At 45.4% G+C, this 23,766-nt stretch overlaps 1 protein-coding gene across 1 annotated transcript in view; it reads left to right on the top strand.

Moving 5' to 3' along the window:
* FRMD4B (FERM domain containing 4B) overlaps positions 1-23,766 on the top strand; it is a 92,356-nt gene that overhangs the window by 55,689 nt on the left and 12,901 nt on the right. Inside the window, exons 8-16 of the mRNA XM_054161248.1 lie at positions 5,621-5,704; positions 7,413-7,478; positions 9,269-9,326; positions 10,291-10,377; positions 19,912-19,988; positions 21,088-21,226; positions 22,127-22,268; positions 23,039-23,172; positions 23,261-23,380. Of these exons, the coding sequence (XP_054017223.1) occupies positions 5,621-5,704; positions 7,413-7,478; positions 9,269-9,326; positions 10,291-10,377; positions 19,912-19,988; positions 21,088-21,226; positions 22,127-22,268; positions 23,039-23,172; positions 23,261-23,380 (907 nt within the window). The remainder of the gene's footprint in view (positions 1-5,620; positions 5,705-7,412; positions 7,479-9,268; positions 9,327-10,290; positions 10,378-19,911; positions 19,989-21,087; positions 21,227-22,126; positions 22,269-23,038; positions 23,173-23,260; positions 23,381-23,766) is intronic.

The raw sequence follows: 23,766 nt of genomic DNA, 5'->3' as shown, positions 1-23,766 counted from the left end.
ATTGTCATTTAGTTGTGAAGCTCCCCATTTTTTATATCTCACTTGTGATTCTCAGAAGCACCTGCTGATCTAAACGTGTCCATGAAGTAACTTTCAGGTTAACTTGGGAGGTTGGGTCAGTATTTTTCTAAAACCAAGGCCCTCAAAAATTCATTTCAAGAATCAACTGGATATAAAATACCGACATTCAGGTGGACCCAGGAGTTCTCAGAGTCAGGTAGCAATACAAGAGTATTTATGTGAGGTCAGGAGGCTTTGAGAACAGAGGAAAGTCACTATACAGTGCACTTTCCCAGGTGACAAATTCCTCCATTACAAAGTGTTATCCATGAGATTCAGCACCTGCCAGCACTTTAGTCAGTTAGAAGTTGTCTGAAGTCCTCTCTTTATCGAGCTGTTAATATTTACAAAGATGATGTGGGCTGATAAACTTTTATGTTGTAGCACAACGTATTGCTTTTGCTGCTCTGGGTGTGTTTATTGCTCTTCACCTTTTCCTGCCAGTCTCATTAACCACATCTGAACCCATACCTGCGTTAGCAACAGGCAGAAGCTGTTTGTGGCAGTGGGGGCAGGGAATAGCCTGGGCAGCCATTGACAAATGGTCCTAATTAGCATGGTTCTGTAAATTTTTGCCTAGCAGGGTGTGCTGTATCATTTGATTACAAGCTGGGTGATTTCTGAGAGCAAAAATATGCAGTATTTTCAGTAATGCACTTGAATAGAATAGAATTAACCAGGTTGGAAAAGGCCTTTGAGATCATCGAGTCCAACCTATCACCCAACACTCACCCAACACTATCTAATCAACTAAACCATGGCAACAAGTACCCCATCCAGTCTCTTCCTAAACACTTCCAGTGATGGTGATTCCACTGTCTCCCCAGGCAACCCATTCCAATGGCCAATCACTTTCTCTATGAAGAATTTCTTCCTAACATCCAGCCTAAACCTCCCCTGGTGCAGGTTGAGACTGTGTCCTCTGGCAGAACGTGCCATGACAGCCTGGCTTGGTTCCTTCCCAGATTTTTTAGCAAGATGCCTAAAATTTCACTGCAACATCAGCAAGTTGTAGGAAGCACTTGGGATTGGTCCAGGTTTGCTCTTAGAGATAGGACTCTGAATGTGGGAACTCCTATCCATGGGAGTTCCTACATGGTTAAATGCAGGAACTTCTCCTATCTTACTTGGATAAATGTTACTGGTGGATACTTTAGAGACAAGTCTCCCATAGAGCTGCTGATGATGAGCAGGGTGACACTGGGGGCAGTAGCTTTTCATGCTGGGACAGAAAATTAAATATGGATGGCACCAAGATGCAAGCGAAGGAGGGTCTGATGTAGATTTCCGTTTACATTGCCCAGATCAGCTCAAGTCCTGCTCAGGATCTGATGGAGAGAACACCCCTGTTTAGAGGGTGGAATAGGAAGGAAAGGGTCTGTCCGTTGGTTTGCTTTAATTCCTCTTTATAGTGGAAAAATATTTGAGATGAGAGTTTCCTATATTCTTCTCATGGGGAATAAACAAACCTTTTGCCAAAAACATGTTCATTCCCCGTGACTCCGAGTGGTTTAAGTTTATATGTTGAAATGTTGCCAAGAGCCACCAATCAAGAAGCCCCCTCTGTAGCAGGGGTCAGATTAAATACAAGTGGGCCTCTCCACCCTGACAGCTGAGTCCTCCTCCTGGCTTGATGAGAACCAACCAAGGACATGCCAGATACAACACTGGTGTGTTTGGCTGGTAGATAGCATAGAAGAGTGGTTGGACATCTGGAGCCAGGTCTGTCTGCTCTCTGATTTCTGTATCACCTTGTGATCGTTGTGAAATCAAACAGGAACAAGGTAATGATTCAAACTGTTGCTCCTGCTGTCTGGGGTTGTAACCTCTGGGGAACAGCTGGGTCTTGGAGGGCTTGGGAAAGTGATTCTGAAGGTCAAGGGGAGACATGCTTGGGCTCCTTAGTGCAGATGAAGTGATAATGAACTCTGTGGAAGGAGGGGGAGTACCATTTGAGACTTTTATCCCTGAAGCTGTGAATCATCCCAAATGCTAATCCTTGGGCATGCAGTCAGCAGCTCTGGGCTGCTGCGTGCCAGCCTGCACTGTCTGAAGGCATCCGGCACGCAAGGAGCTGTGTCCTGTTTCTCCCAGGTCTTTCACATTTTTCTGAGATTGCTTCATGCTTTATCTTAAAATTATGCAAGGGGGGAGAAAAAAAATCCTCATGTGACCTCTCAGAGACTTTGGGCCTTAAAAATCCATTCTGATGGAATCCCTCCAGCTACAGATAGATGGGGATAGTGTGTCCAGACATCAGGGTATGAGGTTGGATCCCGTCAGGAAGGCAAGTCCCAACTTTGCCTCATAAAAGAATAACCTAATAAAAGAAGAATGCCTCATAAAAAAAGAACAAGTACCTGAAGGGTGGTTGTAGCGGGGGTCAGACTCTTTTCCCAGGCAACCAGCACCAGAACAAGAGGACGCAGTCTCAATCTGTGCCAGGGGAGGTTTAGGCTGGTTATTAGGAAGAAATTCTTCCCAGAAAGAGTGATTGGCCATTGGAATGTGCTGCCCAGGGAGGTGGTGGAGTCACCATCACTGGAGGTGTTTAGAAAGAGACTGGATGAGTCTTTTAGTGCCATGGTTTAGTTGATTAAATGGATTTGGTTGATAGGTTGGACTTGATGATCTCGAAGGTCTTGTCCAACCTGGTTAATTCTGTATTCTGCAATAATATTCTTTGCTATTGCCAGATGTTGGATGGGTTTGTAGGCTATCAGAACACAGAAGGTCCTGCTCCGCTGTAAGGTGTCACAGCTCCATGGGCTCTGCCTGCTAAGGTATTGCACCAGGGCCTGTGGTTGTGGGTACGCACTGGAGAGATGTGCTCCATCTGATGGCACAGGCCTGCTGCAGCCCTTTGGTCACTGAGTGTTCCAGCTCAGAGCCCATAAAGTTTGTCAGGGAGGTGGGTGTGCTGGCTGGTGCTCAATTTATATTCAGTGGTAGACGTTTCCATATTGATGAGCAGCTACTCATCGCTCAGGCTTAACTAATGCCCTTGTTTTGATGAGGCTCAAGTTGCTGTTGAACTAGGTCTTAGAGGCAAGGGGTTCAAAATCCAAAGAGGAAGGTGAGTACTCCTGCTAGAGGCCGTGAGCTGGGCAAAAAGTGATACTTTAGAGCATGGTAGGATGCAGCTGCCAGGGTTTGTGACATTTCTGCAGTGTCTCAGTGACAGGGAAGCTACTGGCCCCATAACGGCTGGCAAAGGAGAGTTTGGGAGCTCTCCACCCAGCAGCGATGGTGACAGCTGGGGAGTCACCTGTCCCCACTGCCCGGCTGCCTTTGCTGGAGCTCAGCTATTGCCTCCCAGCATCAGCCTCCTCAGTGCTTCAGCCCTCCCTTGGGCGTTTTGTTGTTTGCTGGCAAGGAGGTTTCTAAATAGGGGCTGAGAGTCCAGCCATTAAACCTCTGATTATGAATATTGCTGGTTGAGAATCTATATTTAAACAGCCCTTGCGTTCAGTACAAATGAGCTATTTTGTTATTGTTTCCTTCCAAAACCTCTCCTACTTCACTGCATTTCCCTGCCAACCCTGACTGCTGCTGCAGCAGCCATGGCAGTTGTGAGTCAGGCTTATAAATAGGAGGAAACGTTCGTTGTAATCACAGAATCATAGAATGGCTTGAGTTGGAACAGACCTTAAAGATCATCTGTTCCAACCCCCTGGGCATGAGCCAGGACACATCCCACTAGGCCAGGCTGCTCAGAGCCTCATCCAGCCTGGTCTTAAACATTTCCAGGCATGAGGTGTCCACGGCTCTGTGCAACCCATTCCTGTGTCTCACCACCCTCATAGTAAAGTAATAATCAATTATCCTTTTAGTCTGTGATTGAAGTCAGAAGGGACCTCAGGAGGCTGTCTGACTAAACCTCCTGCTCTGAGAAGAGTCAGCTATGAGATCAGGTCAGGTTGCTCAGGGCTTGGGGGTTTTGGTTTGGGACTTACTTATTTTTCTTTTGGTTTCTGAGGCCTCAGGAGGGTGTTCTCTGCATTTTAGTACATCCCTACAAACCACTGGTAACCTACCTTCTTGCTGCAAGCTGAGATGTCCCACAACCTTTTGATCCCACCAGAATGGGCTTTTAAGGGGTGAATAAAACCTCCTCGGCTTTTGTGAGCATTGGCTGTATTTGAGCATTGGGAGGAGAGATCCTGATTTTCTGCCCAGCTGTCCCCGTTGTTTGTGGCACTTGGGCGCTGGCCAGCTTGCAAAGAAAAGTGCATACTCCTGGCAGAAGAGCATTGGCCCTGCCTGCAAAGCTCAGCAACAACAGCTCCTCGGTGCTAATTGACCCTTTCTTGGCAACTTCATCAAAGTCGTTGAAGAATAAATAGGCTGTTGATTGAACTGTTTCCTCGTCCCCAGAGGTGGTCCCTCTTAGTCAGGGTTGAGGCGCATTGGCAAGGCTGGGGAAGAAGCTTGCAGACCTATTAGCCCATGCTTGCTGAGGAACAAAAAAGCTTTAGTTCACTACTCTTTCCTTGTGACATCTGCTGGGTGAAATGGAAAGGTGGCAGGGGTTTACTGCCTCCTCAGTCTGCAGAGGCTGATCCTCGGTGCCCACGGAACAGATCTTTGTGCTCTGCGCCGCTCTACTGATGCACAGGGTGCTGGTTTTGAGGGGAAAGGGGGAACGTAGCTCAGTAGTAGAATCTGGTGAAAACAGAAGTCAGGAGCAGAAAAACACCTTCAAGGAAAGCCTGGATGCTGAAGCTGAGGTGGATGCTGATGGACGTGACTCGGTGCATTCTTTGCATAGAAAAGTCAAGCTGGTGCTTGTTGGCACTGCTGTGAAGGCATGCCGAAATCCTGCAGAAATGAGGCGTGCAAGGTTCAGCTGATTAATTAATGGAGCATAGGAACAGAAAATATTAACCATTTTACTGATGCCTGTAAATAGGTTTTTAAACATTCTGCTGTTTGGGGACTCATCTCTTTTTTTTTTTGGTGACAAATTGCATTCACGTACTTCAGCCTCTTTTATTTTGTTCCAGGCTGGGACTGCAGTCCAAACTATTTGAGCTTTCAGCACAATGAGCAGTCCAGGAAAACTATATCAAGTGAAAATATTTTGCAGTACATGAACCAAAACCCACTGTGTTGAACCAGATGGGTGTTACACCCAGAGATTTGACAAATAGCAGGCTGCTTCGTGAAACTTGCTGTCTAGGTAGGATTTCAGCTAACGATAAAGCGAAAGAATAGCTCCACAAGCCTTGCTTTTGGGCACAGGCTTTCCTTCTGCAGCTGTTTCAAGCCTCATTCCGCACTCAGCAAACAGAATGAGTGTGTGCAAAATAAATATTGATAGGGTGCCGCTGCAGCAGTGGCCGAGGATCACGTGTTTGTGTAATGAGTTACAACAAGGGGGCTGCATGACACTGTATACATCGCTGTCATGTGAGAGGGCCTATAGAGTTACGTTGCTATGACAGCCTGATATGGGGCAGTGCACCCTCTTCTTGAGCAGCCCTTTCCTCCTCCTGAAACTGTATCTGTGATTCACTAACAGTGACTCTATACCATTTTTTTTTATTATTATTTTTAGTGATGAAATCACCAGAAAAGACTTGAAGACACTGCCTGTCTTTCCTACCAAGACATTACAGGAGCATCCTTCACTTGCTTACTGGTGAGCTATTAACCTTAAAATGTAAACTATTGCTCTGAATGATGATGGCTGGATCACTTTTAAACAGTTTTACAGAAGAAGTTTTCAGCCTGTGTGATGTTCGTTGCTCGTGTTCAAGCATTTCCAGGTTTTAGAGGGTTAGAAATGAGGCAAGATCCAATGCAAATCCCTCACTGAAAGCTCACCCAAATCAAATTGCTGGATCAGAAACGGCTGGATGAGATTATGCAGGGGACCATGCGTTAGAAAGAGCTGAAATCTGAACTCCAGCCAAGCCTGGGTTTGCAAAGAGCACCTTGCTCTTCAGCTGTCACACAGTAGAGTCTCTGTGGTGGGCTAACCATGGCTGGCTGCCAGATGCCCACCCAGCTGCTCTCCTCAACAGACAAGGAGTAAAAATAAGCTAGAAAAGCTGGAAATAGAAAGGCAGGTCCAATTTTGGGGCTCGAATGGTGAGACCCCACCCAGAGTACTGCGTCCAGTTCTGGAGCCCCTATTACAGGAAAGATCTGGAGGTGCTGGAGCATGTCCAGAGAAGGGCCATGAGGATGATTAGAGGGCTGGAGCTCCTCTCCTATGAGGACAGACTGAGGAAGTTGGGGCTGTTCAGTCTGGAGAAGGAGAAGGCTCTGAGTGGACCTTATTGTGGCCTTCCAGTATCTGAAGGGGGCCTACAAGAAAGCTGGGGAGGGACTTTTTAGGGTGTCGGGAAGTGATAGGACTAGGGGGAATGTTAAAAAATAGAGATGGGTAGATTCAGATTGGATGTTAGGAAGAAGTTCTCCCCAGGAAGGGAGGAAGGTAGGAAGAAGTTCCACCATGAAGGTGGGGAGACACTGGCACAGGTTGCCCAGGGAGGTGTTAGAAGCCTCATCCCTGGAGGTTTTTGCAGCCAGGCTGGATGTGGCTCTGAGCAACCTGCTGTAGTGTGAGGTGTTCCTGCCCATGGGAGGGGGGGTTGGGTGATCCTTGAGGTCCCTTCCAACCCTAACAATTCTATGATGAATCAATGATTATTATTTTTTTTCCTTGGAATTGATGCTTTTTGTTCAAGTTTGACTCCCTCATTTGTTTAATTATTTTAGGCTTGATTTGTACCTGATGGATTTTCAAGTATGCCAGTACTTGCTTATGATTTGGGGGTTTTGAGAATGAGTACTGCTGGGGTTTTCTTTGCCTTTTTCTGACTCTTAGATGCATATTTAATTCTGCATTCTGCTAAATGTTTAAGTATATCACAGGAAAAAATGCACAAAGGTCATTGCTGACAAATCTTTTTTTCACCTGTGGAATGTCAAGGGGGGGAAAAATGCTTTTGAATAATAACCTTTCTGGTTTAACTACTTCTGTCTTGCATATGGAAGGTTAACTATCCTTTGAAGTTCTGGTCCTTTAGAATGTGAAAATTAATTGATACAGTTCGTAGCATTCTTCTGCAGCAGCATCTGCAGCAGAGCAGGCTGATCCCAAACGATGCGTTAATTAGCCTGGAACGCGACACCCGATGGCAGGGAACAGCCAGGCAGCTCCACGCTGCTTAACGAAGGGTGGGAAAGAAATCAGTAAGAAACAGAATGTAAACCGGAGCAGGAAATGTACAGAGGAACTCTGCTCTGCATGCTGAGCAGGCGTCTGAATTTCAACAGATGCTGTCACACATGGAAAAAGTCACTGAGCCTCTAAATTGGGTTTTGTGCTTGTTTTGCAGTGAGGACAGAGTAATTGAGCATTATATACAGATTAAAGGGCTGACCAGAGGACAAGCCATTGTTCAGTGAGTATGACACTTGTTAATTTATGAAGATGATCTTTCTACTTTTCTTTTTATTATTTTTTCTTCTTTTTTTCTTCCTTCTTTCTTTCCTTATTTTTTCTTCCTCCTTTCTTTCCTTCTTTTTTTTTCTTCCTCCTTTCTTTACTTCTTTTTTTTCTTCCTCCTTTCTTTCCTTCTTTTTTTTCTTCCTCCTTTCTTTCCTTCTTTTTTCTTCCTCCTTTCTTTCAATCTTTTTTTATTACACCATTCTTGAGTTCTTATTATACTTCCTCCTTTCTTTCCTTCTTTTTTTTCTTCCTCCTTTCTTTCCTTCTTTTTTTTCTTCCTCCTTTCTTTCCTTCTTTTTTTTTCTTCCTCCTTTCTTTCCTTCTTTTTTTTTCTTCCTCCTTTCTTTCCTTCCTTTTTTTCTTCCTCCTTTCTTTCCTTTTTTTTTTTCTTCCTCGTTTCTTTCCTTCTTTTTTTCTTCCTCCTTTCTTTCCTTCTTTTTTTCTTCCTCCTTTCTTTCCTTCTTTTTTCTTCCTCCTTTCTTTCTTTTTTTTTTCTTTCTCCTTTCTTTCCTTCTTTTTTTTATTCCTCCTTTGTTTCTTTCTTTTTTTTTTTCCTACTTTCTTTCCTTCTTTTTTTTATTCATCCTTTATTTCCTTCTTTTTTTTTCTTCCTCCTTTCTTTCCTTCTTTTTTTTTCTTCCTCCTTTCTTTCCTTCTTTCTTTTTCTTCCTCCTTTCTTTCCTTCTTTCTTTTTCTTCCTCCTTTCTTTCCTTCTTTCTTTTTCTTCCTCCTTTCTTTCCTTCTTTCTTTTTCTTCCTCCTTTGTTTTGTTGAAGTGGCAATGCAGGCTGTTTTGCCCATTACAGTGTGCAAACTTTACTATTTGTATCTGTCAGACTTCTGATTTGTTTGGTTAGTTTGTTTTGGTTTTTTTACTGAGTTATATTTCAAACTTCAAGCACTTGAAGTTTCACACTGTGCAGGCTTGTAGTTAAGGTTGTGTGTCCTCATTCAGATATCTCAACTATAAAAGAAATTATTTGGGCTTCACTTTATTGGAAGACTCTTCTCCATACCCTATTTGGTGTCAATTAGTTTTCACACCAAACTTAGGTCAAATATTACCTTAGGTCCTGTTTTAAACAAACAAACAACAAATGGGTGTTTGTTGAGGTGTTCAGAAATTGGCTTTCAGAAGAATAAGGTCTTCCAAGATACATATGGAGCCTCTGGAATTTTATTTTTTAGTTTACAGGAAAGTTTGGGATGATTTCCATGGCTGCATGATGTAGGCATCTTGTAATTTTTCCTTACATACCTTGATGCCTGTAATTCTGTCCCAGTAACTCAGAGACTTCTTTCAATAGGAACAAGGGGAAAACATTGCTCAGTGGTTGTCTGATTTGCTTCATGCAACAGTTGTACAACTGTATAAACACTTTCATTTGGAGCAAATCCATTGTAATCAGAGCACCATAATGGAATACTCTAGGCAGGGCTTTATTGCCAAATGTTCAGTTCAGAATTTTTACTTTCTAGTTCTCTGACCTTCTGATAAGAGATTGGATACTTTGCTATATGAGAGAGATTTTCCACTTGCTTTAGCAGGGCCAAAATATCCCAGCTTTCCCCTCGTCAGAATGCTGAGTTTTATCTGAAAGCGTGGGCTTTCAACTATTAAGACTTTCAAAATGCTGAAATGATAAATGACATGTCCTAAATGTATGTGTGAAAAAAAAAAAATGCTAATAGATACATTTCTCTCCAGAGAAAATCATCTGATATGCTATAAATCTGTCTACAGGTACATGAAAGTGGTAGAAGCTTTGCCAACATATGGAGTTCATTACTACGGAGTAAAGGTTAGTAAGTGCTCATAGATAATGTGATTGTTACGTGTGATTACATTCCTATAGGAGTAGTTTGATGATCTGGTACCCTTCTATCAATATTAAACCCAGCATTTTTTTCAACCTCTGCAATTTACTTTTTTTTACCCTTTCAGTATTCTTTAAAAATTGTTCCCAGAGAACAGGAAAGCATCATGTGCCACAGAAGACAGAAAAGAATCTTTGTAAAACCTTCTCTAATCCTATCAGGAGCTAAATTCCTATCATCTTAATTAAACCAGTTATCACTTCTAGATCCAAAGCAGTTAATAGTTTCCCCAGAGATATTTCTAATCAAGATTAGTTTAAGGAGGAAAAAACCAAAAGCACAGCATAGAAAAGACGGCTTCTAAGTGGCATGTGATTAGTGGGTGCGTGCTTGGACTGGGGAAGTGCTGAGAAATATCTTTGGAGAGTGATGGACATGCACCATTTATTCCCATTTGTAGAGCAGAGCCTGGGCCACAGTGTTTTGTGCAGAAGAGATCAGCAGAGATGGTGTCTCCTTACTTTGAGTCATGGCCATGGCTGTGGTACTGGAGAAGCTGATGTTTTGCACTGTTCTCTCTTCCTGTGGCTGTCCGTGTCTGAATTTAGTGGATGCAGTCATTGGCTGCAGTTTATTTTTCTCCTGTCTCATATCCTTCCTCCTTCACAGCCACTCCTGTGATGAGTGACACTCCCTCGTCTCAGCCGCACTGTCGCTTTTTTTTCCACTTTGCACAACCACCTCCTATATTCTTGCCTCTGCCCGAGAAGGCGGGAGCAGAAGGTTTCAACATCACTCCAGCAATCCACTTCACATCAGTTTGTTTGCAAAAAAAATAGCCTTTACTTCCATACCTACTCGTGCTTGTCACAGGCTGAAACGGGCTGGAATCTTGGAATTGTGTAATTCCTAAGGAGCTCTTGCTTCATGTACACATCCATTTTTCAGGATAAACAAGGAATCCCGTGGTGGCTTGGAATAAGTTACAAAGGAATAGGCCAATACGACTTGCAAGACAAAGTCAAGCCCAGAAAAGTAAGTCTTTTTGCATCTAATTTTTCCCTTTTTTGAGGGGGAGGTGGGATGGTGTTGCATGTCACAATGTACTTTTTGAGCTGTTGCTTATTAGGGTGGTGAACAAAATACCAAGGACTGGAGGCAGAAGGAGAATTCTGCTGGCACTGAGGCAGTGAAACTTTCCCTCTCGTGTAATAGTGGAAAATCCCTATGGGAGCTTTGCCTTGTGTGTCATCTTGAGTTTGGTGGTCTCAGGAGAGTCTGGACAGGAATTTTGGCAGCCTCCAGGGATAACTACAAAAGTGTGAAGGAACTGGGTTTCTGCAAGTTCCAAACTAAAGGCCTTGTTACTTGAGTAGTGTTTTCACTTGGCTTTTGTGGTTGGTTGTGTGTCTGAAGGGATAAAAGGCTCCACTGATATCTGTGAAACACAAGGGGAACTGCGTGAAACTCCAGGCCTGTTTAGGCAATGTGGTGCAATGAATTGTAAGGGGGGATTGAGAGTAAGTGCCAACTACTGGAGTTTGTTCTCTTTTTCCACCTCCCTGCTCTTTAGCATGTCTTCTGCAGACTAAACTCTGCCAACGACCTCCCTTGTTGTTTAAGCAGGGCAGAGGGTCCCTTGTTGCATATCTGGCTCCCTCAAAGCCCCCCTCAGTGAGCCCAAGTAGGCTTTTCTGCCGGTGGCCTTGGAAACCCATCACGCAACACAAGCACGTGATGTGTTGGGAGCTCGCCCTGTCCTGTAGCCACACGTGTCATCCTGTGACAGGACTGAGCCCTGACAGCCTTTAAAGAGTTATTTAAACCCACTTGGCTGGAAGGAAGAGCCATGTTGTTGGGCTAGGTTGGTGTGGTTTCTTACTGGTGGTGTCTTCATAGAAACATCTAAGCCATGAGGAGATGGCGACCTGCAGTTTTGCTGTTCTCCTTCCCCAGGTATGAGCTGGGCAGGAGCGCGCATGAAGCATGTGCTGCCTGCCAGGGAATTCTACACTTGTGAAAGACACTGTTTAGTGTATTTGTGCCAAAAAAAACCCCAACAAAACCACCAAACCCAGCTTAACAAAACTTCCTTGTTAAGAGTAGTTCCCCTTCAAGCTTCCAACCTGACCTTATCTTTTTCCAAAGCATGCTATCACTTGGTTTCTTTGGGTGTATTTATATACCTATGTGTTGAAGCTTGCACTCCTGCGTCCTTCCTTTGTGTTGATTAGTGAAGCAAATTGTTTCATCCCATGTGTGTTCTGCATGAGATTGACCCGAGGGGAATTGTAGAAAAATCAAGTCATAGTTAACACAGCCATTGATCATAGAAGGAGAGCATCAAGGAGCTCTTCTTGCTCTTAAGCACTTCCCTAGTTTTAGGCAACATCTAAGAGATGCTCTGCTCAGGTCAAACACTGATCATTCTCTAGCCAAGATGTCCAGCTGTGGCCAGCAACACTCTCCAAGAAAATGCAGCCTGCCTGGCTAGAGGCATTGCTTCACCAAGCAGTTTTAATGCTTGTGGGATTTCAGTTTACGACAGCAATCAGGCAGATTAAGAAGAGATTTAAGGTCAGCAGGGCCCAGATACCAAGTCACACCCTGCAATGGTTTGCTACGAGGCATTGTCTTTGAATGTGGCAGGAGATTTGTTTAACAAAAAAAGAAAAAACAAAGGTCACTTCTGGAAGTGTTACAATGGAAAGAGTAACAGTTGTCTGCTCAGCTGTAATTGTAATCATACAAGAGAGAATAGGCATTGAAAGGGAAGGTGGGAGAGAGGAGCCTAAATGCAGAGGGAACGTTTAATGCCAATAAGCCAAAAGCCAGTAAGCCTTTGGGGCTTCCCCAAAATGTGGGGATGGAGATAGCTGTAGTATCCTTAGAGATTTGTGTCTGGTGTTAACAGGAGAGGGTACAAATGGCTTAAATCACTGCTTGTCCTGAGCCATGACTACTTTTAATGTGTGGCTAAATATGCAGACAGTTCCTTCATACAAAAAGTGTTTCAGGATTTCAAAGTGTGCTTCTGATGTGATACACAGAAATGACTGTAAGCAGACCACTTCTGGAGGAAAGCAGAGCCTGGGTCAAGAGAGGCACCTGTAGCCAGATTTGGGGTTTTTTGAGTTAAAAGCTTGAGATGCTGCTGTTTGGTTCACTGTAGCTGTGGCCCTGCTGTCTGTGATATGGCAGGCAAGAGTTTCCTTTTAACCAGTATTATTGCTCACATTAATGAATGTGTCAAAGTATATTTCAGAAAGAGAAGAGTCTGTATAGCTTGAGTGTGTATAGCTTGCCTGAATCCCTAAGAAGTCAGCAAGGACAATCCTTTTTGAAACAGTAGGCATGTAAACTGTGCCTGTCTTTTGGTGCAGAGGTTCTAGTTTTGCTGCTTTACGTAGAATTTTCTTGCTTTGCCTCTCAGGATGGAGCCAAACTCAGAACTGCCATGTGCTGGTATCATCCTCCTGTTTATACTGTGGATCAAAAGTGCTGTTGTGTTTATCCATAGCCAGCTGGGAAAGAGCATCCTTATTGTGCTCCACTTCTCCAGTGAGTGATGTTTAAATATACAAGCAGCTGATTAACTCAATCAAAGCAAAAGGCTGAGTCCAAGTCTGATGAAGGCTGAGCTGGCTTTTCCTAACTTTAAAGATACAGATGATCTCTGGTTGTGCAAACCTCTTGGATACTGGCTGCAGTGGGAAAGCTGCTAAGTTTCAGGTGGGAGGCTGTGAACAGGAGTTGGTGCCTGAATTCACACCAGGGGCTTTTATTCTCTCCCTGTGTCTTTTCTGTGGTGCTAATGGCTGCTTTCAAATGTAGTTGCATTTGCTTAGTGTGTTCATCACAGGAGGCTGGTAAGAACCAAGACCATATTCAGACTTATATATATTAATAATAATTAAAAACACATCAAATTAAGTGCACCTATTAACGCAATGTCAATTAAATCTCAACAAATACAACCACCTTCCTCAAAAAGTGAAATCTCTTGGCTTTATCCAAGTAGGTCTTTAGGCAAAGAAATCTAAATATGAGCCTTGGAGCACAGTGGTTATCCCAAGAATTTGTTGTTGGATCAACACTGTCGTGTGAAGTCCAAGGTTGAGAAGTCTTCACAGGAAACAACTTGCACGACAGAGCTGGATGAAGCAATCCGCAGATCTGTATCACTCAGCCTTGCCAGCGCTTGCACATGTGCTCCCAGTCATCTGTAAGGGGAGCCTGTGTTGTTGGAGAGGACAGTGTGTAACTCAGGGCTGGACCAGGAGAACCTGCCTTGTCTGTTTGTAAAGCTGGCCTGGGAGGTGTGAGCCTGGCTATTAATATTTTGCTGGTTGACCTGAGATGGTTAGAGAAAGGAGTTTTGTTGCTCTAAGTCACTCCTGAAAGGGGGTGTTGCTTCGGAAGTGATTTCTAGTGAAGCGAACCTGTGTTTTACCCATCACCTTGGACACTGAGCTGATGGGCACCAAGGGAAGTACTGTGTTCCAGAGCTGCAGTAGACCAAAAATGGTGAATTACTTTTTTGTCATTCCTGAAAATTATCTTTGTAGATAAAAGCAGTGGTTCCACACTGGCTGGAGCTCAGTTGGTTATAATCCTGTAGTCACAGAGGGAATAAAAAAGCCTAGATTTGGCAACCTCTGTTCAGACTTCAGCTCAGACCTGGGATTAACTCTGCAGTCCTACTGCTTTGCAAACATTCAGCTGCAGCTGATATCGAGAGATGTACTGTGGCATGCCAAGATCCTGTCCCCAGTCTCCTCTGAATCAATTCGGAAAAGCACAAAACAGGTCTCAGAAGTTCATATGTGTTTCGAAACAGAATAGATCTCCCTTTTATCTCTATCTCCATTCTCCTCGCTGGCGAAATAAACAATGCCTTGTCTTGTTTATGGAGCATGTGCTATGGTATGAGTTGAGTTTATTCTGTGTTCAGCCAACGCATCGTGATCCTCGGGGGGATGGGAATTTGAGAAGGCAGTCTGCTGGCTTTTTGACTTGTTCTCCCTCTTCATTGTGTTGCTGTGGGCAACTCCCTGGTGATAAACGACCTATAATGTCTGAAGAGAACAACTAATCTTGCTATGGTATTGTTTCAGATCTACCAGAATTTCGGTTCTGATGCTGGTCGTCTTGAAGACATTATAGTCTCAGAAATGCTTTTGTTAGGGTATACTAGTTTTGAATTGGGCAATTTTAATGATTTCTCTTTTTTTAATTCAACATACACTGAGAGCTGGTGCTGAAAGTTTTCCCTTCCAGAACATTTACTCAGTGTAAATTTGCTGTCCTGCTTTGCTGAATGGTTCAGAACAGAGCAGCACTTGTAGAGGCTTCCCAGCAGGCAGCCCTAATTAGGCAGAGATTTCTTTTACAGTGTTTATTTCTCACCAAGTAGAAGCCATTGCTTTAGACATGAGATACTAGCTCGCAGAATTATTTAAACACATCATTGTTTTATACAAGGCTTCTCTGAAATTCAGCTCCTTCCAGATGTGCAGCAAGTTGCCTGAGCACCACCTCTCCCAAAGCACTCACACTTTGGGACAGTTTGGTGCCAAGATATTGCTGATTCTTCTCAATGCCAGTGAAAACTGAGCAAGGATGCATTGTAATGTATTGGGGGGGGGGGGGGGGGGAAGCGATTGAAGAAGTTTTTGGAGGAATGGTTTAATATGTAAGAGATGAAGGATGGCTGTAGGTGAGCTCTGGCAGTTTGTGCTGGCACAGGTGGGAGCTGTCTGCCTCCTTTGCTTAGAACTTGCTGCAGGTGGGACAGTTTGGTTCTCCTGACATCTTCTCAAATGCTTCCCTCTGTGACCAGGCATAGCAACTTAAAACAAAAAGATTTCAGCTGAAGGTAGCATGCCAGGCAGCCAAGTGCAGCAGAGGGGCTGAAATGCATCCCTTCTTCCAGCATTGCCAACAGGGTGGCAATTTCCTTCATCAGGGTGGGGTGCATTCCTGCAGGCAGAAATCTTTTGTTTCCTTGGTCTGAATTGCCAAGATTTGTCTGCAGATTGCCATTCCCAGCCAGTTCCTGGGACGCTGGTTGCCAAAGCTCCTTACGGGCACCACATGTACCAAGAGGTGCTTTGAAAGCACTTCCCGAGGGAAAAGGCTGCTGCAAACACTGCAGCGTGGTTTGCACTTCCACGCTGGCCTTAGCCAACCATCCCTTGGGGGGGGGATCTAGAGATGGATAATTTAGCTCTTGGTCAGAATTTGCCATCAACCTTATAAACAGCCTAGCTCTAACCCTGACAAGCAGTGTCCTGGGCTGGTGCAGCAGCACTTGACTGCACAACCCCTACAGCCAGCTCCTTTCCAGATCTCCATTCCTTTGATATCCCCTCCCCCCAACCCCAACAACAACAGAAAAATAATAAAATGAGACTTTTAAAAACTTTTTTTTAATCAAGCAACAGGCCCCTGAGCAGCTCTCTTGTACATCTCTCAAGGCAGGGGTGCAGGGGCTCTGCCAGCTGCTGCTTGTGATCCTGATGGGGCTGTTTTTCTGAGCTAGCAAGCTTCTGCTGCCAGTCCCAGACAAACTTGCATTTTATTCAAAACTGGATGGCAAACCAGGCAGGTAAAAACCCAACTGCTTCCTTTATTGAGGTGTCTCACTACTTAACCAGTCTGTGTCTGTTTTGTATCTCAGACTACAATTACAGCTCTTTTTGTATGGGAAGGAGAGTTAGGAAGGTGATACCTTCTTGTTCCACATTGTGTTGGATCTCAAAGAGGATCACAGTAGAAATGCAGGAAGTTTAAACTCATGGCTGGCAAAAGCAGGGGCTGGGTAATGGGAGTCTGGCTGGTGCACAGAGGAGCCTGAGCAATGAAGTGTGATCAGGGAGCTTTGCATCTCTTCTCTTAAAAGATCCAGAAAACAAACCTTGACCAGGCCAAATTCTGTCTGTACAGTTGGACAGGCAGCCCCTGATATGCTGGGGAGCTTTTGGGAGCCTTTCAAGATCTGGCAATCTAAATGGATGGGAAGGCTGTTAAGAAAACATTAATTAGCTCAAGTGGACCTAATCAGCTGGTTAAAGGGAACATACATTGCAAAACTTCCACAAAAACATTTTAATTATTCCTAATTGTTCTTCCAGCCCTCAAAAACCAGTTCCTGATTTCCTGATTTTTTTTTTTCTATTTAATTTTTTTTTCTATTTATTATTTTTTTTGTTAACAACTCTTTTGTCTTTTAATATCCAGGTTGTTGAGGGAAGATTGGAATTAGGAATGACTTAGAAGCATGCATTGTCTGCAGAGAGTTAGGGAGCAGGAAAGCTCTGGGCCAGTGACGGTTTCCAAGGTATTGCCTTTTGACTGCAATTTAGGAAAACAAATAGTTGAAGCAGCTTAGGGTATTTAATTTGGTTTATTCTGATTTGGCCTTGATTGCATTTTGTTTTCCTGCTCTGAACTGAGGCATGTTTTCCCTCTTGTCTTCTTGCATCCAGGGATGTTAGCCAGCAATTCATTAATACATTCATTCACAATCATTTTTGAGTGCACCTATATATAAATAATATTAGTCCAAAACTTACTCTGAAGCTAGTCTGATAATCACTATTTTAAGGGCCTGACAGCAGCAGGGTTTGTCAGGGCAGCTGATTGCTAAAAGCTTATACTGTTTTGAAGCGAGTTAGCTTAAGGAAAGGGCACTTTTCAGTCTGTAAGAGCAAAAATGTGTCCTGCATGCAAGATTTCTAGTAGAGCTGCTTCCCCATCTCTCCTGCAGCAGAAGGGGGAGCTGGAGTTGGGCCAGTCCTTCGTGTCTTTGAGCAAAGAGGCAAATGTCTCCGTGCTGAATGTACCCGGCTGCAAATACTTCGGGCGCTGTCAGCTCCTTTTTGGGTTTGGATGGATCTCACAGGGTGGGGAGGAAATGGGGCAAAGCTCTACCCACATCCTCAGGCAATTCCACTCAGGTTTCCTTACAATTGCAAAGGCTCTATTTTCTTCTTTCTTTCTTTCTCCACAATAGACGATCAGGGATGCATTTCACCTAGGGCTGGTTTCGATTTGCACAGTTAGCTCCTCATGGAAGGGTCCACCCAGACCGTACAAACAGTAGCATTTCCTTCTCCTTTGCAGGAAGCTGCTCAAGGTGGTGGGACAGCTGCATCTTTTTCCCTTGGCAAATGCAAGCCTGTTCACCCACACTGCCCTTAGCACAGGTGACCCCTTCTCCCACAGCCCTCAGGAATGCCGAGAGCATCCGGAGGGAAAAAACCCCAGAAGAAGTGATAAAGAGGCCGGAGTGTCATCACCTGCAACCGATAAGAAGCAGCAAGGCGGTTTTTTTTCCAGAGGTCATGTTTGAAGCACGCCCATCGCTTTTTATGAGCGTGGGAGCGGGGTGGCCAGGAACGCGGTGCGATGCTTCTGGTTGAACCTGTTGCCTCTCGGGCGTGAGTCAACGCCGGCGGGGCCGGGACTCCGCTGCCATGGGGGCCTGGGCTGGCGGCTGCTGCTGCAGCCCCCTCGTCAGACCTGCTCCCACCTCGGCGTTTTGCCAGCCCTCGGGGTGCTCCGGGGAGCTGCAGCCCCTCGGTAGAAACCCTCTTCTGTTCTTTTCGGTTCAGTTTTCCCTTTATCTGGGGGAAGGGTGGGTCGGGGAGGCGTCGCTGCCGGCAGAGGCGGCGGTGATGTCAGGCGTGTGTCAGCAGTGGGAGGCGAAGCCGGCCAAGCGCGGCGCACCGGGCGGGCGGCCGGCAGCAGGGAGGGATGGCAGGGCGGCCGCCGCTCGCTCTGCTCTGCTCTGCTCATGCCGCCCTTGACTCTTTCCGGAGCGGCCGCTGGTGTTAGGAAGCGGGGGCCGGTACTGCGGAGAGGTGAGTGCAGGGAAGGGAGCTGTGCTAGGGAGGGAGGTGGCTGAGCTGCTGCCGGGGTCGCGCTGGGGAGCCCTGCGAGCTGGAGCAGCCGCGGGGGCTGTTGCTCAATGTCCGGGCATACATCGTGAGATATTTTCTTTGTTATTTTCTTTTACCAATGTATTTATTTAAAAGCTCGATGGCAAGTTGTAAAGAGGACGCTCCTGTAAGCAGTGCTGACGGGACAAGGTTCCTTTAATGCAGAGATAAACGAAGTTAATATATTAAAACTTCCATGATCGTCTGGAAAATGACTGATTAGTTTAAGAAAATGTCATTTCCCCTTGCTGCATTTTTTTTTCTCGTAGCAGGATCTGATAATAAATTGTAGTACTAGAAAGGAAAGCTTTAGTTAAACAGTGGAGAAAGGTCACTGAAAGAGCCAAAGTTTTCCCCACAAACCCAGGCACTGGGTTATGTTTCCTTTACTGGGTTATGTTTCATTTATGATCTGTGTTAAGAATGTTTCAAATGAAGCATGGTGTAATTCCTTACAAAACGTGAAGGTCTTCCATGGAGTGCAGCATGTCAGGGTTTGGCAGGGGCCTGTGGGCACGTCACGTGTCCTGGGGACTTCTGGTGTGGTGGCTGCACCCTTGAAGGCTTTTGAGAAACTCCTGTGGGGAAGAGGAGGGTTACTAATGGTCTGGGTGACTCGGCTCAGATCACTGATGTTGGAAGCTGATCTTTTGCTGCTTAACACTGGCACTGCCTGCCCAGTCTGGATGGAAGTACTTCAGGTACCTCTTTATGGGCTCTGGCAAGCAGCCTGCTGTACACTACAGCTACAGCATATACTGCTGCACTTGTGCACCCTGTCATCTTCAGGTGACACCCCTGGGGACATCTGTATGGGTCTCTGTGGGCACCCATGCACCCTGGTATTGCTGGAGGTCAGGCAGGAAGTAGAACTGCCAGAAGCCTGCACTGAGGGGATGGGGACAGCTCAGCCGAAGCTGAGCTGAGAAGATACAACCCCTGATGGATCATTCTCAGAGGGTGTCTAATGCTGGTGCAAAGGGAGAGCAGACTCATATGAGATTCTGATCCCACAGGTGCAGCTGCCAAACCCTGGGTGACTTTGATCTCTTCTCCCAGCTGGTGCTTTGAAGGAAGTCTGTGGTTTCCTCACAGAAGTATGCGTGGTGGGGTGGCTTCCTCCTGTAGCTGCTCTTTCTCTGTACATGTTGTACCCTCACTCCAAAATGTCACGCTCAATCTTTCACACAGTGTCTTCTGAAGGGAAAGGTCTTGGGTTTTCCCCAAACTGCTGTCATCTCATGGACATATCCTGGCTGAGGCAAGAAACTATAGGTGTCAATGCAATTACTTTGCATTTAATCAGAGTGAAAAAGACTTCAGCTGCCCTCCCACAATCCCTGTGAACTTCTAGCAGTGAACTTAAATGTGCTCTTGATGGAAACAGATGTTGTCGATCTGCAATGCATTGTCTGTGAGAGTGTGAAATTACTTGAGGAGCATCCTATAATTCATTTGTGTGCTTACTTTAATTGATGTTATGCATGTTGTTATTGCATTATGGCCATGCCACAGCTGAAGTTACACAGGAATGGTAATTTGGTGAAATTATGTAAACCCAGGGGGGGAAGACTGGTGGTCCTTCTAGTGACAATGTTCCATTTCTCTCTCACAATTCTCTTAGCTCTTTCAATGGAAGCAGCTGGAAAATCTCTATTTCCGTGAAAAGAAATTTGCTGTGGAAGTCCACGATCCCCGCAGGTAAGGCTGGAGGAGGCAGTGACAGCAGTGGGATGAATCTTCACCCAGAATGGAGATTTGTCATCTCATATTAGTGGATGGGGATGGGAGGTGCCTTGACTTCAGCACAGCCCTGAGTTTACTCTGGCTTTTGCAACACCGAGCATGATCCTGCGTTTGGCAGGACAGACCGGAGCTGGATCCGGGCAGTGAGCGATGGACAAGGAGTGCTGTGATGTTGCAGAGGGAAGATCACACTCATAGTGAGCAATCTGCAGTGACTGTTGCTGTGCCACCTCTCTGGGTGTTCTCCTCTCAGACCACCCCTTGGTGTCCACCAAGGAAGTTTTTGGAGCAGAGGAAGGACTATTTGGCATGGCCAAATTTATTCACTTTACAAAGCCCTTCCCTGAGAGGCTGCCAAAGCTTGCCTGTGCAGCAGGAGACTTGGCATGCAGCCCCCAGGACCTCTGCATTACTTTCTTGTACACCTTCTGGTCTCTCCTGCCTTGGCAGCATTGCTCCCTCTAAACTTGAGCCTTAAGGGGCCTGAAGTAGTTCTGCCAGTTGGGGTGGGAGCTCACCTGCTTTCTTATGCCTTCACCTCAAGATCCCTCCCAAGAAGACAGCCTTTGCCCAAGGTGAATTTTTCACTCCACCTTCTCCTGCTGCCATCCTTTCTACCTCTGGCACAGGACTATTATGCCCCTCAGCATCGCCAGATGGAGCAGCGAGATGCTCTGCTGATGCCTTCAGGTGCCCCATCCTGCTTGATGACTCCTTTAGGATGCCATGGCAGTCTGCTGGCTCTTTCTAGGCTTATAGCTTACCCAACTGCTGGTTGTGGCAGTACAATTGTGCTGCTGAACTAAAAGGCACAGCAGCGAATCCTACTGCATGTTGCAAAGCTTAACCAGGAGGGACTTCAACTTTAACCTTGTAAAATTAAGGGAAGAGGAGGAGTAAGGGAAGACAGCAGCACTGGGTGGTGGGGAGAAGGAAATCCAAGTTTTGGCATCTCTAAAACAAAAACTGAATGATTCCTGGTTAAGAGAGAAGCATTTGGGACTTGAAGCACCAGAGACCCATCTTGAAATTGCATTTCTTTTTGCCTCCTCAGAATTTCAGTGTCAAGAAGGACCTTTGGTCAGAGTGGACTGGTAGTGCAAACCTGGTATGCAAACACTTCCCTGATCAAGTCCATCTGGGTGATGGCAATCAGTCAACACCAGTTTTACTTGGACAGAAAGCAAAGCAAAGTGAGTCCTAAGACATTATACTGTGGGCATAAGTTTCAACACCTTTCCTGCATATCCTTCAGTGTATGTTTTTCCATGGCTGAATTACTCTCCAGAGAAAAACTGCAAATTATTTTTGTCAGCTTTTTGAGCAGTCTATTAGCAACAGGATTGTTATTCGATCCATTTTAGCCTGCCTGCAATTAAGGGCTAGGGAAGTGTAATCACAGAAGAGGGAATTCCCACGTTTCAGTGCTTAATCTGCTTTTCCTTTTGTCTCCCTCTCATGCTCCTTTTGAACATGGTGCAAACAGCAAAGAGACTTGAAGTTGGGAGGTGGTTCAACCTTTGGGGGCAGAGGGAGAAAGGGATGCCAGTGCAGTCCTGTGCCCCTTGAGCTCCTGCATGATAGTGTTGCTTTAGCCTTTAATTTTGTGGGAGACAAAACTAAGCACCATGAAGCTGGGATTGTTTAGCCTGGAGAAGAGGAGGCTCAGGGGGGACCTCATTGCCCTCTACAACTACCTGAAAGGTGATTATTGTGGCCAGGAAGGGGTTGGTCTCTTCTCCCAGGCAACCAGCACCAGAACAAGGGGACACAGTCTCAAGCTGCACCAGGGGAGGTTTAGACTCGAGGTGAGGAAAAAGTTCTTCACTGAGCGAGTTGTTCGTCATTGGAATGGGCTGCCCAGGGAGGTGGTGGAGTCACCATCCCTGGAGGTGTTCAAGAGGAGATTGGACGTGGCACTTGGTGCCATGGTCTAGTCATGAGGTCTGTGGAGACAGGTTGGACTCAATGATCCTCGAGGTCTCTTCCAACCTTAGTTATACTGTGATCATCTCCTGTGCCCCCATGTTCTGAAGTTAATTAGTGGTAACTCGAGGAGGCTGAGTTTTTATTGCTTTTTAAAACTCCTTCAGGCAAAAATTCCTTCAGCCAGAAGTTTGGACGATATCGCCATGGATCTGACGGACATGGGAACACCAAAAGTTTCAAAGCTGGTGACTTTGGAGGCAAAGAACCAGCTTATTATGGCCAGCAATGGCAGTTTGATCTCATCAGGTAATACTTTGTGCAAATCCAAGGTAGTGAAGTAGAGTGGGAGTTGTTAAAAGGGAAAAGAAGGCTACTTGACCGTATATACAGTGACATATATGAAGGCATGTTAATGTCTCTGAAACAGTAGCATCAGTGGTATAATCTGCTGTTTCCTCCCTGTAACTACTTAAGAAACTAATAATATGCCAGATGGCTAAGCACCCACATACTCTTGGCCCATTCATATTTTGATATGTTTACCTGTCAATCAGTCTGTGTCATTGAAGTCCAAGGGAAATTTGATCCAGCATAAATTTAAGCACCTGAGGAGCTGAATTGCCTTGACCTCCCTCAAAAATGAACAGAGAAGACATGTGCTTCCAAATAAAGCTGAGCTCTGGAGTGGACTTGTGATCTCTCCCTTGACTAGGGAGGAGAGGAAAAGGAGGGGGAGGCTGCCACATGTAGGTGCCTCAAGGTGAAGCCCAAGTGAGAAGCCTTGGTGTCTATCTTGAAAGCAAAGTCAAAGCCAAAATATCAATGTACCCTAATGCGACGACTTATATTTTGGGTGGTGTATTTTTGGGGTGTAGACTTGGGCTATACCACACAAGTATATACACTGGAGATTTGAAAAATGTGTGGATGCTCTAAAAGCCTGCTTGCTGGATGACCTGAGAGTTGGATGTTGTTGGATGTGTTATTTTGTTGGGCTGAACTGCTTTGGGCATCTCAGCTTACTTGACCATGGCTCTTAACTGCAAATCCTCTAATACAGAGAATGCATTTTTCAGGCTCTCAGGATTCAGAGGTCAGTGAAGAACAGAAGAAAGAGAAAATCATGGAACTAAAGAAGAAAGAGAAACTCCTTCAGGAAAAACTGCTTCAGAAAGTTGAGGAGCTGAAGAAAATCTGCCTACGAGAGGCGGTGAGAACTGTACTTTATGCTGGAGTCGGGGTGGGTGGACCCTTTCTCTCCTACTGGACCTTCACATGGAGCCTTCTCTCTTCCCCAGGAGCTGACAGGCAAGATGCCCAAGGAGTATCCTCTCAGTGCTGGAGAGGAACCTCCCCAGGTCAGAAGACGTGTTGGCACAGCATTCAAGCTGGATGACAACCTGCTCCCAAGTGAAGAGGTGAGTGCTGCGGTTTGTTTTTACAGCAGAGGTGGGGTGGCCAGACCAGTGGCCAAAGCCTCCTGTAAATAATCCAGCTCTTCCCTGAGAAGAGAAGGCAGCTGGGACAGTTGCTTACGTAGACTGGGAAACAGAGATGGGTACCACCCTCGTTTCAGCCATGCTGCCTTTGAAATGAGCAGCTTCAAAAAGGCCTTAAAAAGCCCTGACCTGAACCACTGATTTGGCCCCACTGCTTGAATTTCAATGGACATTGCAGCTAATTAGAGAAGAGCAGGTTCTTAATGCTGCTGGGCAACCCATTTTCTCAAGCATTGATTGGTGTCACTTCAAGTTTGTGTTTGAAGCCAGAACATGGCAGGGGTGTGTACTGTCCCCCTTGCAAA

The sequence above is a fragment of the Dryobates pubescens genome, chromosome 1 (assembly GCF_014839835.1).
Source record: "Dryobates pubescens isolate bDryPub1 chromosome 1, bDryPub1.pri, whole genome shotgun sequence".
Taxonomy (NCBI): domain Eukaryota; kingdom Metazoa; phylum Chordata; class Aves; order Piciformes; family Picidae; genus Dryobates; species Dryobates pubescens.
The sequence above is the reverse complement of the archived record's forward strand: the minus strand, read 5'-3'. Positions and strand labels throughout refer to the sequence as shown.